The sequence below is a fragment of the Trematomus bernacchii genome, unplaced genomic scaffold (assembly GCF_902827165.1).
Source record: "Trematomus bernacchii unplaced genomic scaffold, fTreBer1.1, whole genome shotgun sequence".
Lineage (NCBI taxonomy): Eukaryota > Metazoa > Chordata > Actinopteri > Perciformes > Nototheniidae > Trematomus > Trematomus bernacchii.
In genome coordinates, this window is record NW_022987550.1 from 768,432 (window position 1) to 784,986 (window position 16,555).

The following is a 16,555-nucleotide window of genomic DNA, read 5'->3' on the forward strand; positions in this document are numbered from 1 at the left end:
AAGGTATAAAAACATGTGACCTAGCACGTGTCGTTACATTTCTAATAGTAGAATCTGTTGGGACTCGAACCTAAACTCAGGTCCACAGAGCCATAATCTCCTACAGCTGATGGTAATGGTGTCTGTTGTTCATCAGACTTTCCTTTGACATCTCAAAGGTAATGATCCTTTGTAGCTAAACATAAAATGAGCTGTAAAAGCAACACAGCAAATCACACATTTTCGATTCAAAACTGATGAAAAAAATCGATATCCTTAACCTGTTGAGTAGTTGGGCTCTGTGGCGCAATGGACAGCGCATTGGACTTCTAGATATGCCCAGGAGAAGGTATTCAAAGGCTGTGGGTTCGAGTCCCACCAGAGTCGACATTTAAAGGTTTATAAAAGTGTTCAAAATCAAAATACGTGAACCAACCAAAATGTCAATGGTTTATGTGATTATGGAGTCGGCAAACATTTGAACCTTCAAAGGTAGAATCTGCTGGGAATTGAACCTCCATTCAAGTCAATTGCTTCACAAAATATATGTTCATAAAACTGATGAAGTAGTTTTTCTGTCAGAAGCATATAACACAATTTCTAGAGATCAAATCTGCCAACAAAAAACCTCATGTTCGTGAACAAAAACGTGGCGCAATGGACAGCGCATTGGACTTCTAGATGTATAAGTTTATAAACTTGTTTACAATACAGGTATGTAATTGATTCCAAATCATGGTAAGGCAACACATGAATGTAATGATACATCAATGCTTTGCGTGAAATGTACATTGAAAAGAAGACTCTGCTCACATGCTCCACAGATGCCATTCTCTTCTGTAACACATTATAGATGCAGTCCTGTCTGTTCCTCATAACACTTGTAGTTTAGGGTCACGACAGGGTAAGATAATCATCTGCCAATCAGAGGGGCAGTGGTTCAATCCCCCCCCCCCCCGTCGTCAACATGAGAAACTATCCGTTGTTCAAGATGCTTATCTGCAAATTGCTCCCATAGGCATGTAAACAGTGAATGGATCACATCTCCAGCTTAGCTTTAACTCTCCCTCTTTGTGAAACACTTCATCCCTTCCCTTTCTTTAAGTCTTCCTCTTCCCTTCATCCAATGTGTTATCACAGTCTTAGTCTTGTTTGCATCTCTTCCTCATTCCTCCTGTCTCCTTCTCCTCTTCGTCTTCCTCTCACTCTCTCATTTCTCACTCATCTCCCGCTCTCTTTCTGTACTCTCTCTCTCTCCCTAGTGTGTTTCCTGCTGCCTTTAAAGGTGATGAATGTGGCCAAGGCCTCTCATTATATGCCTCATTATACACACACACACACACACACACACACACACACACACACACACACACACACACACACACACACACACACTGGATGCTTGTTTTTGTAGCCAATTTAGGGAAAAAACAGAAACGGAGAAGGAATGAGAGACGGACTTGTTTTTGCTTGCATGCAACACTGTACAGTATGTGTGTGAATGCATGTAGACAATGCATACATGGTATGAGGTTTTAAAAGCACACACACACACACACACACACACACACACACACACACACACACACACACACACACACACATGCCGGTTTTAGCCAGAAACATTCTCGAACTCAACAATTATGGTAAATGCACTTTGGTGTAATTGCTCCGTTCATTTTTTGGGCAGCGCATTTTCTGACCAGGAATCTGACAACTCATTTAATAAGCTGTGGGAGAGATGGTGGTGCAGCAGAGAGACAGTCAAATAAACAGATTGTTTTCAGTCTCATTGCCTTCTGATGAAGAATGCTCATCCATCAATACATTAGCGTTGTGCGAGTGGGTCTCCAGTTTCATTTCCATCCAGATTCTGTGCAAATTATTGGAGTTTCCACAAAAATAATGTGTGTTAAAACACTGTCAGAAAGGCTTGTGTCAACTGTCCTTAAATGTTGTTCTTAAGGCTTTTTTTGGAAAGCAAATTTGTCAAAATAGTATCACACAGGTTTCCTACGTATAAGACACACTTCATATAGGAAATGAAACCATTTTAGATTTTCTAGGCGACCAAATAGTCATAGTTTTATTCTTAAGGTTTCTATCTGTTTTTATTTTGCCGTTTTTTGACGGGTGTATCCTGGCTAAGGGAAGAACAGAGATGTTTTATAGAATAAGGTTTACTGAACAAACCATTTCACTTTAAAGGTGTGAAACCAGATGTAGAAAACAGCTGGAAACATTTTAGGGTTTTTAGGCGACCAAAATGTAACAACTAACTTTCATGAAGTGAAAACACAAACAGTGAAAGGGTTTGACAAAACACTATCAAGACCGTGGTAGCGACCTGTCAATCACAGGTAGCCCCGCCCTAAATCATAGGCTGCTTTATCGTCTATTTTACTCTAAATGGGACCATAATTGACTAAATGAACTTCATGCTGTATTGAAGAAGACTTGAAACTAGAGATTAAGACCAAATATTAATCGGAAAAACGTTAAATTAGGTAATCAAATCAAATCAAATCAAATCAAGGTTTATTTATAAAGCACATTTAAAAGCGATTTTTGGTCGGGCCAAAGTGCTGTACATGTAATAACTACAATCACATAAAAACACATTTCTATAATCACAATAAAAGACAATAAATTAAACAGATATTTAAAAAAAAACACAGGGAAAAGTCAGGAGTCGTGCTCCGCTCTGACTAAAAGGCCAGGGAGAAGAAGTGTGTTTTAAGAGTAGATATAAAAATCCCTAGGGTCTGGGCCGACCTCACATGGAGGGGCAGAGTGTTCCAGAGCCTAGGGCCAGCTGCTGCGAAGGCTCGGTGCCCTCGGGTTTTGAGCCTGGTCTTGGGCACTACCAGCAGCAGCTGGTCAGCAGACCTTAAAGCTCTGGCTGGGGTGTAGCGCTGGAGGAGTTCAGCTATATAGGCCGGAGCCAGCCCATAATTAATTTATAGTAATAAATCAAGTGAGAAGTATAGGGTCATTTTTTGATTTCTATTAATTATTCTCGCAACCAGTGGAGTCATAGTTTAATTGTTAAGGTTTCTTTATGTATTTATTTCGCCGTTTCTTGGCAAGTGTATCCTGAGTTAGACAAGAACAGAGACTAATGTATTTTGGTTGGTTGCATAACATTTCTGAACTGATTCCCTGATAGAAAAATAAATGCATAAGTGTTTAAACTTTAAAGTTTACCAGACTCCTGCATTAAAATCTGAACCAATGTCCTTAAAGTCATCAGATTACAGTTGAATAGTTTATTTAAAGCCCGCAGAGACACGTCATGATCCCAGTTTGAAGATGACTTCAGACTCAGATTTATTTCACTTTTGGCCGAGTTTCTGTCACTTTTGGCCGAACGTTCTGCTCTGAGCTCCTGTTCGGTTCAGTGTGTGTGTTCGGTGATGTGTGTGTGTGGTGATGTGTGTGTTCGGTTCAGTGTGTGTGTGTGGTGATGTGTGTGTGTGGTGATGTGTGTGTTTGGTGATGTGTGTGTTTGGTGATGTGTGTGTGTGGTGATGTGTGTGTTTGGTGATGTGTGTGTTTGGTGATGTGTGTGTTCGGTTCAGTGTGTGTGTGTGGTGATGTGTGTGTGTGGTGATGTGTGTGTGTTGGTGATGTGTGTGTTTGGTGATGTGTGTGTGTGGTGATGTGTGTGTTTGGTGATGTGTGTGTGTGGTGATGTGTGTGTTCGGTTCAGTGTGTGTGTGTGTGATGTGTGTGTGTGGTGATGTGTGTGTTTGGTGATGTGTGTGTTGTGTGTGTGTGTGTGTGGTGATGTGTGTGTTTGGTGATGTGTGTGTTTGGTGATGTGTGTGTTTCGGTTCAGTGTGTGTGTGGTGATGTGTGTGTGTGGTAATGTGTGTGTTTGGTGAGTGTGTGTTTGGTGATGTGTGTGTTTGGTGGTGTGTGTGTTTGGTTCAGTGTGTGTTTGGTTCAGTGTAAGTTTGCTGATGTGTGTGTTTGGTGATGTGTGTGTTTGGTGATGTGTGTGTTTGGTTCAGTGTGTGTGTTTGGTGATATGTGTGTTTGCTGATGTGTGTGTTTGGTTCAGTGTGTGTTTGCTGATGTGTGTGTTTGCTGATGTGTGTGTGTTTGATTCAGTGTGTGTTTGGTTCACTGTGTGTGTTTGCTGATGTGTTTCTAATAAATCATGTGTGATGATTTGAAACTGTCTCTCTCTCTGCTATTATCTCACCCCCCCCCCCCCCCCCCCAGGGAGGAAATGACCTCATGTGACTCTGACAGGATCGCATGATGGATTTTAGTTTGGTTCATTTTCCATTACAACCTCTCATGGACTGCATGTAAAACACACACACACACACACACACACACACACACACACACACGTTTATAAGCTGTTATTATGACCTAATATCTAACAGTCAATAATTCAGCATCAGCTCCTCTCTTCCTGTGACTCTGAAGCTCTTCCTGTTCACGTTGCATTTGAGGACAAACTCAACGTGTTGATAATAAACAAAGTTATTTACGGAAATATTAACTAAGAATAATTTTCTGTGGTTTTCTGCAGGATTATCTGGGCTGCATCATCGACTGTGGCTCTCTGCCTCTGAAACCAGAGCAGGTCAGCACTCTGTTCTGCAACATAGAGGACATCTACGAGTTCAACAGGTAACACACCAACACACACACACACACACACACACACACACACACACACACACACACACACACACACACACACACAGAAAGGATAGTGGAAACACACAAAGAGGCAGAATCCTCAGAGAGAGAGACAGGTTGTGATTCTGTGTCACGATACTTTAGGGTATAGCTGGTACGTTCACATGTACCCAAAACAGCCTGGTGCAATGCATTGTGGGGGATTTGAACAATTCTGCACATCAGTCAGTCAAGAGGAGAGAAAGTTCGATGATTGTGTGAAACTCAAATCCCTAAGAGCACGGGAGAAAAGACAAAGAGAGGGAGGGAACCAGTGTGTGTGTGTGTGTGTGTTTGTGTGTGTGTGTGTGTGTGTGTGTGTGTGTGTGTGTGTGTGTGTGTGTGTGTGTGTGTGTGTGTGTGTGTGTGTGTGTGTGTGCAAACAGTGCTTGAAGGCGACGGGATGGTGGGGGGGGGCAATGTGCTTCGAGAGCCTGGGAAGGAAGCTGTTAAAATATGTCACACGCACACACACACACACACACACACACACACACATACACACACACACACACACACACACACACACACGAACAAACACGCACACATATAACCATCCACCCTGCTGAGAGTCCTGTTTTCACACTTCACTTTCTTTGTGTTCCAACACGCACACACATACATGCTGCTCACACACACACACACACACACACACACACACACACACACACGGGGACACACACACACACAGGGACACACACACACACACGGGGACACACACTGAGGAAACAATGTCTGGAGCACACAGACTCGAACAGTAACAGTCAAACACAGTTTTCATTCCATCGCTGCTTCCTGCCCCTGGTTCTCATGGGAAATATTGTATGAGAGAGGGGGAGAGAGGGGGAGAGAGGGGGGAGGGTCCTTACTCTCTCTGCCTCTGCCATTAATTAGGTTTAAGTGAATGAAGTTAATTAGTTCTTAACGAGGCAATTACAGATCTCAGAAATCCCCTCAAGCCTCCTTTAACCTCCTACTCTCTCTCTCTTTCTCCCCCATCTCCCTCTCTTTCTCCCTCTCTTTCTCTCCCCCTCTCCCTCTCTTTCTCTCCCCCTCTCCCTCTCTTTCTTTCTTCCTCACTTTCTCTCCCCCTCTCCCTCTCTTTCTCTCTCTTTCTCTCTCTCTCTCTGAGGTCGTGCAGAGTTTCTGACCTGGTTTCTCTCTCTCTTTCTTTGTCCGAGAAAGGAGAGAAAATAAGAAAACCCCCTTGTCCTTGTCCTGAGACACACACACACACACACACACACACACACACACACACACACACACACACACACACACACACACACACACACACACACAGTTCCAGATGGGCAGACATAACAAGCCCAGAGTGACTACATCATCCAGCATAACTCAAACATGACACCATTTAGCACGGTGTGTGTGTGTGTGTGTGTGTGTGTGTGTGTGTGTGTGTGTGTGTGTGTGTGTGTGTGTGTGTGTGTGTGTGTGTGTGTGTGTGTGTGTGTGTGTGTGTGTGTGTGTGTGTGGATAATGAAGTGCATTAACAACAACAGCTCACTGATTGAAATGCTTTAAGTGATGTTTGAATAGAGAGGTTTTTAATCCAGATGTTGAGAAATCTGGTGAACCAAACTTCAGTTTAAAATCTTTATTGTTTACAAGTTTGAGGACTAAAGCTTTCTTTGTGTAACATCTGTAAGAAGCTTAAGTATTAGTTACACTTAATGATATGCTGGATACTGCATCATTATTGTTAAATACATCCTAACACCGTGCAGTTTATGACTCAAAGTCCTCATCAGGAAATACTATGTGTGTGACACATTCTCATTTTAAGACTCTTTATTAGTTATGTACTCTAGGTACTTGTAGTTAAGTATTTTCAGTGTTTGCTACTTTCTACTCAACTTGATTTATTTGAAAGCTTTACTTTTCAGATTATTAATACAAACAAAATGAGCAAGCAAAAATGATAATGTATAGCTGGAGATTAAACTACCCAGCAGTATATATACACTTTGCTTCACTTTTACCTGCTGCAACATTTAAAAGTTAAGGTAAAAAATGTAACTAAAATACAAGAAAATTATTAATAATATATCAGACAAATATGGGTTAAAAAAATCGGAATAATATGTTTGTAAAAAATAAAAAACATAATTTCAATGAACTCCGGCTATAAACTGATGAACGAATGAATGCCTCAATAACCATAATACGTATAATATATATATATGTATTTCTTCATAAGGAGACTTTGCTACTAAGTGTATTTTGATGCTGACACTCTTCTCCTTTATGAATTCACTTTCAGTCAGACCTCATCATCCTCTCTTTTTACCCATGATGCACTGGGCCGAGCCCCACGCATTCTTCTTTCTCGCCTCTGAACTTTTTTCTGTTTTCTTTGCTCTTTGATATTTTATTTTCTCTGCGTGTGTCCTCACATTTCTCCTCTGCTGTGATTCACGATTCAACCTTTGACCCCTCCTGTGCTAACCAGGGGCCACACACACACACACACACACACACACACACACACACACACACACACACACACACACACGTACGTATGTTCTGCTATGCTTGTGGGGACCCTGGTATAAAACATAATGGCAGAACATAAACCTGACACCAGGTCTGAGGGGCGGGAGGAAGATAATGTCCTCTGATGTCTTCATATAACTGTGTGTGTGTGTGTGTGTGTGTGTGTGTGTGTGTGTGTGTGTGTGTGTGTGTGTGTGTGTGTGTGTTACATTATCTCATATCTTTGTTTTAGCTGGGTTATGGGTTTTTATTTATCTCAGGATCCCTCCTTGGAGATAAGAGTTCAGACTGAAACCATCATACCTCAAAGACATCTACGATATTTATTCAGCAGAAGAAGAACGATGATTCCTGGGAGGGGGGTTTGGGAGGGGGGGGGGGATGATGATGCAATATGCTTTGGCTTCATTTATAAGTGCATAACGTCAATATAGTGAGAGAAATGTTATGGAAAATAGAAGTGTTGCATGAACCAACAGACTTAAATACAATACAAATATCCAAAATATGCACACATTGGGACAGTATGTCTGCATACAATATTAGAGATTTGCAGTAGTTTTATGCAGACATGTGCAAAATTGTCTAATGTCCACAGTATGAAGTAAAACAATTAACATGCAGTGATCAGACATTGGATATCCGTTAATGTAATGAATGGAAACGGATGTGAAGATATTCATGTTGGGGGTCTGGTCTTGTTAATATGACGTTTTGTAGTTTTGCTGACAGTCTGTTAGACATGTTTCAGGGGAAGAAGCAAACTGCATACGGCAAAACGCTGTATCTAACTAATCAGATACATGACATAATAATAATACATGTATTTATATAGGCTATACGTTGCAGTAACGTCTTGACAGGCGAGGTTACATGCATGGCTCTAGAAATATATAAATATACCAATAAAGTATTTGAAGTGGACTTAACTGCTGTAAATGATTCAAGTAAACCCTGTTCAGTTTGGGCATGTTACGCCTATATCTGATGATGATCAAATACAAATGAAACCCAGAGAGGTGCAGCAACAGAGCGGTGCAGGGATGACGTATATTTGTAGGCCGACCCTGAAGGAAGCTGCTGGTTCCCTCGACAAAAAGCAACGGGATTTAAAAAAAATAAGGTCTGTGTAAAACAAACCTGTTTGATCAATGCACGTTTTGTTCAGCCGGATAATCTCCACATGTCTAGCCTACTTTTATAATGTTCGAATCATAAATCTAATGTCCAGAAGCAAAATGCTAACGTGATGCTATAAAGGAACTACAGGCGAGTCCAGCAGCACGACTTCAACGTCACGCCGACTTAAGATCCATATTCAAACACACAGATTCTAAATGGAACGAGTTGAAGCGTTTGTTTGAACAGTTTGCAGGAGGCAGGGACTTGCTTTCAAGCAGAACAGGGCAAACTAACTTAGAGGAGTGTTTACGTGTTCGGCGTAATGACGTACAACGGCCTCCACGACTTCTGTAGTCCTATTCAGCCACTTGGTAACAACCATCGTTTTTCAGACACGTCAACTCTTCAGAAATCACCAGTGGGGTCACTGCTGATGGATTTAATGTCCTAGAACAAAACGTGATCCGTCTCTTCAATGTGTCTCAACCACAGACCTTATTTCAGATATTTTACCAAATCCTATGGAGAGATCCCATTGGCTCTGAGACCAGGGAACAGGAAGTGGTGAAATGCTGACTCACTTCCAGGTTTTAGGACTCATCACTGCACCACTCTATTAGGTATTTGAAGAGGACTAAACTGCTGTAAGAGATTCATGTAAACCCCGTTCAGTTTGGGCATGTTACGCCTGTATGATGATCAAATACAAATGAAACCCAGAGAGGTGCAGCAACAGTCATTACTACACCTCTTTTCCACTTCTTCATCTAAGTTGTAATTGCAAAAACAAAACCGTTTGAGGAGGTGTCGCGCTTCTGGCAATTTACTCGGAAGACAGACTTGTCAGAAGCATTTTGACGGGTGATTAATCGCCGCAGCGAGCGTCACTTGCCACTCTGATCCACTGTCCCCCCCTCACACACACACACACACACACACACACACACACACACACACACACACACACCCACACACACACACACACACACACACAGACACACACACAGACACACACACACACACACGCGTATCATCCATCAGACCTCCTTTCCATCAGGAGAGAGGAATTCTGGGATTGTTTCTCTGCTTCCTCACGCTGTCTGGTGAATCCACAGAGACTGGATTTTGGATAATGTGTCATAAAGTTTTGCAGCTGAATTTTCCCTTTTTGTTGCATCGGGTTGCATCTGTCCATGTGGCAAAGTTCCAATGCCTCTACGCCAAAAACCCAGAAGAGTTAGCAGAACAACGACGTAGAGGAAAAGGTGCCGATGTATTCCTCCGAACATCAGGGCAGGAGTTTAAACGTCTCAAAGAGTCTCATTATCCTGTCTCTGAGTATAAAAGCACTAAAGCACCAATGCTCTGAGGATGCTTATCATCAGAAACAGATTGTATACTTTATTTGGGCTTTTGGTTGTTAGGGTTGATCAGATGAAATCTATAGGAGGTGTTTGTGCGAGTCTGGCACCACAAATGGTAAAGAAACGCTATAAAATCCCAAATATCTGACTTCCTGTTGTGTTTACGATCTCGCTTTCATAGACTTATGTTTTCCTCTCCACATGATGCATATACTCCTCCAATTTCATACTTATTGGACAATCGCACGTATCGTGCTTTCCGTTCTTACACAAACAGAAAGTCACAGATAAATGCGGCTTCATTTGCCTAATCCTCCCTCTGGAACTTATTCCGGTGAGAACGCGATCTACTAGGACAGTTCCAGGGACTAAAGAGTTTGGGGGGGACAAGTACCGGGGACAAGTACCGGGGACAAGTACCGGGGACAAGTGCCGGGGACAAGTGCCGGGGGCAAGTGCCGGGGACAAGTGCCGGGGACAAGTGCCGGGGACAAGTGCCGGGGACAAGTGCCGGGGACAAGTACCGGGGACAAGTGCCGGAGACAAGTGCCGGGGACAAGTGCCGGGGACAAGTGCCGGAGACAAGTGCCGGGGACAAGTGCCGGGGACAAGTGCCGGGGACAAGTGCCGGAGACAAGTACCGGGGACAAGTGCCGGAGACAAGTGCCGGGGACAAGTGCCGGGGACAAGTGCCGGAGACAAGTGCCGGGGACAAGTGCCGGAGACAAGTGCCGGGGACAAGTGCCGGCTAAGTACTTGGTGTGAAAGCGGCTAACATAACACTGAGAAAGGAACCATTTTGAATCATTTCTGATACTTAAAGGGCATTTCTGCTGCAAATCATTAATAACCGACCAACCTTTCCTCTCTTGTTATCCCTTTGTGTTACCCTCCTCCTCCTCCTGGATTTAAAACAGGGCATTTCCCAGATTCAGAATGTGTTTTGCATCCTGCACCGTGCAGCAGTGTCAACCCGAGTAATGGTACTATATGTTCATTAAGTTGTTGCATCTCTATTTATAACCTTTATCAACACTCTGTCAGACTTTGTAATGCTGCACAATCTTCCTCTGGACAAAATACATGTTTCTTATCTTTGGAAGAATGTTCATTTTGTTCTTCTTCAGTATCTAAAGTACTTTGATTAATGAGGGTTTTAACTGCATAATGCTAGAAGTAAAGCGCTGTCTCTTGACCTCCTTTTGGATTTCATCAGACATGAACATTAAAATAAACATCTATAAGTTAGAAGGCGTTTTGTCGTCATGTGAATCTGACGCTCTTTTATTTAAACTTCACTCTGATATTTATACAGTCATAAATCCCAGCTCCATTCTGATGGAAGAGGTAAACGTTTGCACTCAGGTATGTTTTTATAGTTGAATCCCCACTGTGAGTTATGCAGACAGCAAGCGGTGATTCAGGGTCTGCTGGGTGGTCTGCTGTGACATCACAATGTAACGTTTCATATAAACCTTCACACACCAGGTTTAATGAGTGCAACCTGTCTCTGTCTCCTCGTGGTCATACGCTTTTTATCTTGCAACGTCCATGCATACATAAGATAAGATAAGATAAGATAAGAAGTGCTTTATTGATACCAATTTGGGAAATGTTTGCGTTGCAGCTTCATAAAAAGACAAGGCATTGTACATTAGAGAAATTAAAGGTAGGGTAGGTAAGTTTGAGAAACCGGCTCGAGATACACTTTTTGTTATATTCCATGGAATGCTCTTAACATCCCGATAGCAATGAATATCTGAAGTGCTTTGACAAAAAATCCATAAAAAAATGTCATCTGTGGAAGCCGTGGTACTGTAAAAAGCCAACGACCAATCATTTGAGCCGGCCCGGCTAAAATAACTGGATGGCCTACCTGCCTGTCAGCCTTCCATCTGTGCACAGACTTATCTCGTGCCCTCATTGGTCATGTGCGCGTTCGTGTGTGTTGGAGGAGGGGCTCTGTAAGGAAGTGGCAGATTTTCTCCGGTTGTGTATTTTCAAATTCTAGCGATCTCGAGCTGGTTTCTCAAACTTACCTACCCTACCTTTAAGAGAGTAGAAATAAACATTCCAAAATGTAAACGTCTCAAATAGAAAAAAAATAGCATTGAAAAAGAAGAAAATATAGATGTGGAAATACAAGTTTACACTAACAAAATATATATCCAGCCGTTCATCCACCCATCGTCAACTGATAATCCAATCCCCAATTAGTGATGTTACGTTGGCGAACGATCCGATTCTTTTGAACGGCTCTTCGGTGCGAGCGAAGGGAACCGAGTCGTACTTGGTGAGAGCCGTTCTTTTTATCGTTGGTTCACAGCCTGCCATAAATCCACTCGCCTTTACGTGAACAGGGAAAAAGCTTGATTTTGTTCCCCAAGCGTATTCCGTGAAGACCCGCCCCTACTCTGATTGGTTAGGGTTAGGCAGGAGTGCCTCTGATTGGTTAGGTTTAGGCATGAGGAGTGAGATGCTGTGGGTTAGGGTTAGCCAATCAGAGGCAGAGTAGGGGTGGGTCTTATCGGAATACGCCTGAGAGAGGGAGAAGTCATAACAAGTGGTACAGGTAGACAACGTGTTTTTCGGGTGAGAAAATGAGCCAAACACAGCAGCATGTGGATGCACTTCAACAAAAACATAGGCAATGATAAAGCGGATGCAGCATTTGTAAAGCCAAAATATAATTTAAAGCATGGTCAACAAATAATCTCCACCGCCACTTAAAAAAGACCGGCTCTTTTGAATGGCTCTTTTGAACGGCTCTTTTGAACGGCTCTTTTGAACAGCTCTTTTGAACGGCTCTCAGAAAAGAACGGAGCCATAAGATCTGCTCCCTTCAAAGAGCCGTAACTCCCATCACCATCCCCAATCTTCCCTTTCCCTGGCCCATTAACCAGATCTAACTGGGCAACACAAAGCTGCTCCCAGTAGGCCAGAGTGGAGATCTAATCCCTCCAGCTGGTCCTGGATCAGCCCAATGTCTCCTCCCAGTTAGATGTTCCTGGTGGCATCCACACACCATGGATGTATAATAAGAAATTGATACTGTTAGAAAAATCTCACTGGTCCCCGGCTTGATCTTCAATATCAGGATCCATGTATTTGTGATCCTCTCCAGAATGGAAGTAGTCATCACATACAGAGCATCAACTAGTTCCTGAACAGTGTCCTTCACATGCTGATATCCAAGAGAGGGAGTTACACAGTCACAAGATGGAGGAATAGAAAGCAGTATTCAATGTTTACTTCAGATTAGCTCCACGTCAGAAATGATCATGCTTGTCATATGTCTATCTCCATAGAGGCTGAATCATCATGTTAATCACATAGCTATCATATGCCTCAAACAGTCCTGATGCTCTTCTAGGTAATCATACATCCTGTCATGTACACAGCTACAGTTGGGATACCTTTGTTATCATGTCACTCTCATGTTGAAAGAGGACATTCAGGATGTTCCCAACAAGAGGTGGCAGTCCATGTTGGCAGAGTGAGGAAAGGATCTTCAAATCTTCTCCTAAAGGATCTTCTGAAATTCTTCTCTGCAGACCACTGATTGGTCAGGGAGAACCAATACCTACTGTTCTAGTATTCTGTGATTCAAGTTGGGTATAGGCTCTAGCGTACACTCACGCCACAAATGTTTGGCCGACGTCAACATAGTTTATGACGTTATTTGAGTCAAAGATATCAAAGCGGACCCTTACAAAAGCAGGAATTGGCCTTTTTGTGACTGCATTTTGTGATGCTATCATGTTGAGATACGTCCACATCCAAACAGCTGGCACATTACTCCATGACGACACACACACACACACACACACACACACACACACACACACACACACACACACACACACACACACACACACACACACACACACACACACACACACACACTACATACTTCTCACCCCAATAAGGCCTTAACTCATTGCTCCTGATGTATTCCTTCACTTACCCTGATAGTGTCAAATGTAATCACAAAACAGCCCCATTAAAATGAGTGATGTGGCTGTGGACTATTTAATAGGAATAAGAGAGATGAAGATAAGCCGTCTTTATGTTGGCTGTCAGATAATCTGTCTTATCAAACACTTTACACTTCTGCAGGCGCACAAATCAAGCGCACCCAAAGCACCTTTCATACAACATTCAGAGGGAGTTATTGCACCCTCTTTTCCACTACTTCATTTAACAAAACATAATGCATAGCTGTAACCTAAAACTTTAACATACTTACACTTGATGTATGGTGTGTGTCTGTGCAGCAAGTTTTAAATCCCTGCTCTTGAACCAGCGTCTGACGGGAAGGAGGACACATGAGATAACTTCTTGAGGATTTGGAAAGTGATCACTCTTTCTGGAGGCATTTTAATCCACTTGAAAACAACAAAGTTAAACGTGTTTTTCATGCTGCAGAAAAGCTCTGTTTTGCATATAACTAAGCCTTAAATTACATCTGGATTCCCTCATTAACTTGCCCGTAGATTTGGAGGAAATTGAAGCAAAAGAACAGCTTTTAATCTCTTTTTATCGCTCCTTTGTTTTGACGGTTCCCACATGAAGAGCTTTCGGTCTCTAATTATCAGAAGTCCTGATGTCTTCCTCCTGACCCGCTGTCCTCTCTCTGTCGCTCTCTTTTCTCTCAGTCTTATTAAAATGGTTTTTATTATGGCATACTTCTCTCTCTCTTTCTGTTAACGTCTCTCTCCCAGCTGTGGTCACTCCATAAAAACAAAACAAAAAGAAAACACCCAGAATTCCCTCTTCCTCTTCTCCCGCAATCCCCCACTAATGCTGTCCGCCGGCCACACAATAAGGCCTGACGCCAGAGGAGAGAGAGAGTGTGTGTGTGTGTGTGTGTGTGTGTGTGTGTGTGTGTGTGTGTGTGTGTGTGTGTGTGTGTGTGTGTGTGTGTGTGTGTGTGTGTGTGTGTGTGTGTGTGTGATAATGAGAATGCAGAGAGAGTTTTGTGGTGAGTGTTAGCGGTGAAACCAACCTCACATATCTCTAATTTAATCCGCTGACTGTCTCTTTATTTATTGTTTACCTCTTTATGTTGTTATTTATTGTTTACTGCTTCCTGCTGCCAACTGGGAGCTCTATATTTTGTATTTGTTCTCCAAGACATACTCGTACACTGGGTTGTAATTGTGGTGGGAGAAGTATTCAGATATTTTGCCTAAACTTAATTTATACTTCCGTAAAAGTTTTTTGAGTTGCAACTTTTGGTTTGATCATTTTTTTGGACCTTTTCTGGTTCATTTTGTTCTCGTTTAAGATAAGATACACTTATTAGTATTTGTTTGTGTTTACTTCAGGTTCGATACTCTTTAGTTCTGTTTGTCCATTTTCTTTCCAGTTCGTAGGTTTCATTCGGTCCCGTTTGCCGCCTCTCTTTCTTATTCGTCACTGTTGGGTTTAGTTCAATTTATAGAACACATTTACTCCATTTTGGTTTTGTCACGTCCTCTTTTCAGTTCTGTTTGAACCCGTTAGGCCTTGTTTGGTCCAATTAGTTCTTGTTTAGTTCAGTATTTTTGTTCTGGTCATCTTGTTCGGTCCTCTTTACATTACATTAGACACTTTTATCCAAAGCGACTTACATACTCAATACTGTGGACAATCCCCACACGAGCAATTTGGGGTGAAGTGTCTCAGGGACACAACGACATGCTGACTGCAGTGGGGTTTGAACCTGTGACCCCCTGATCCCAACACCAAGGCTCTATCCACTGCGCCACACGCCTCCCTACTCTTTATGTCTGTTTGTCCATTTTCTTTCCAGTTCGTAGGCTTCATTCGGTCCCGTTTGCCGCCTCTCTTTCTTATTCATCACTGTTGGGTTTAGTTCATTATTACTACGACTATTTACTCTAGTTTTGTCCTGTGTTGTGTTATGCTTGAACCTTATTTGGTCCAATTAGTTCAGTATTGTTGTTCTGGTCAACTTGTTCGGACCTCTGGTTTGTTTTTCCATGTGTGTTTCAGTTGTTCGGTTCTACTTTGTCCCGTTTAGACCCACTTTTGTTTCCAGTTTGATCTCATTAGACTTTGCTATGTCCATTTTGTTCTTGTTATACCCTGTAGGGTCTCATCTATCTGTCATGTTTGGCTCCGTTCGGTCTTCCTCAGTCACAGTTAAGTCTAGTTTGGCCTTGAGATATAAATCAGACTAAACTGAATTTAACCGTTGACCTCTAGTCTAACTGTGATGGTGAGGTTTTATTAAATTCTCCTCCTCTCGTCGTCTCCTCTCCAGATTTATGATCCTCTTTAAACTCTTGGCAGATATTTGGATTTCCTCCTCGCTCTCACACTCGTCTTTGTCTGAAATACGAGTTGATTTTATAAAGTCTTTGTCCTTTAGTGTTACAGCTGTCTGACGTCGTGTGTAATATATTTATCAGTGAAATGCCTCCATTGAAGCTCCAGTGTTTCCTCACATATTGTTCAGTTCAGATATCATCAGACACTTGGCCCAGTTTCTGCCTAGCAACCGAAATCTGTTCCAGGAAGTTCAAACTAAACTTCTCAGAGAGTGTTCCAGAAGTTTTGTTACTGCTTGAGTTCTCAGAGAGGTCTGCGTGTAACTGTACGGTGGGGAAAGTCTGCTCAGAGGTCTTTAAATGTCGTGCACACATATACCTGAAGAGAAGTATTTAATGTGCACGGTTATATATGAAGAAATGTTAGAATACCTGCCAAGTCAAACCTATAAAGTTCCTATGTTTTGCATTTTTAATAGCTCACTAATAGCTTTTCTAAGTGTGAAATAACAAATAAATGTTTATGATATATGAAGTGGAGCTCCAATGTAAATACACGAGTGAGGATTTTTAATACATTTAGATCTCCAACTATTA

At 42.2% G+C, this 16,555-nt stretch overlaps 1 protein-coding gene and 1 non-coding gene across 7 annotated transcripts in view; both read left to right on the plus strand.

Moving 5' to 3' along the window:
• Positions 1 to 16,555, plus strand: part of plekhg2 (pleckstrin homology domain containing, family G (with RhoGef domain) member 2) — a 92,046-nt gene that overhangs the window by 47,322 nt on the left and 28,169 nt on the right. For all 6 annotated transcript variants that reach the window (XM_034123689.1, XM_034123690.1, XM_034123691.1 and 3 more), the window contains one exon: positions 4,529 to 4,629. In XM_034123689.1, coding sequence (XP_033979580.1) covers positions 4,529 to 4,629 — 101 coding nt within the window. The remainder of the gene's footprint in view (positions 1 to 4,528; positions 4,630 to 16,555) is intronic.
• trnar-ucu lies at positions 275 to 366 on the plus strand. Its single transcript is given in 2 exon segments — positions 275 to 311; positions 331 to 366. It is a non-coding gene; the product is annotated as a tRNA-Arg (tRNA).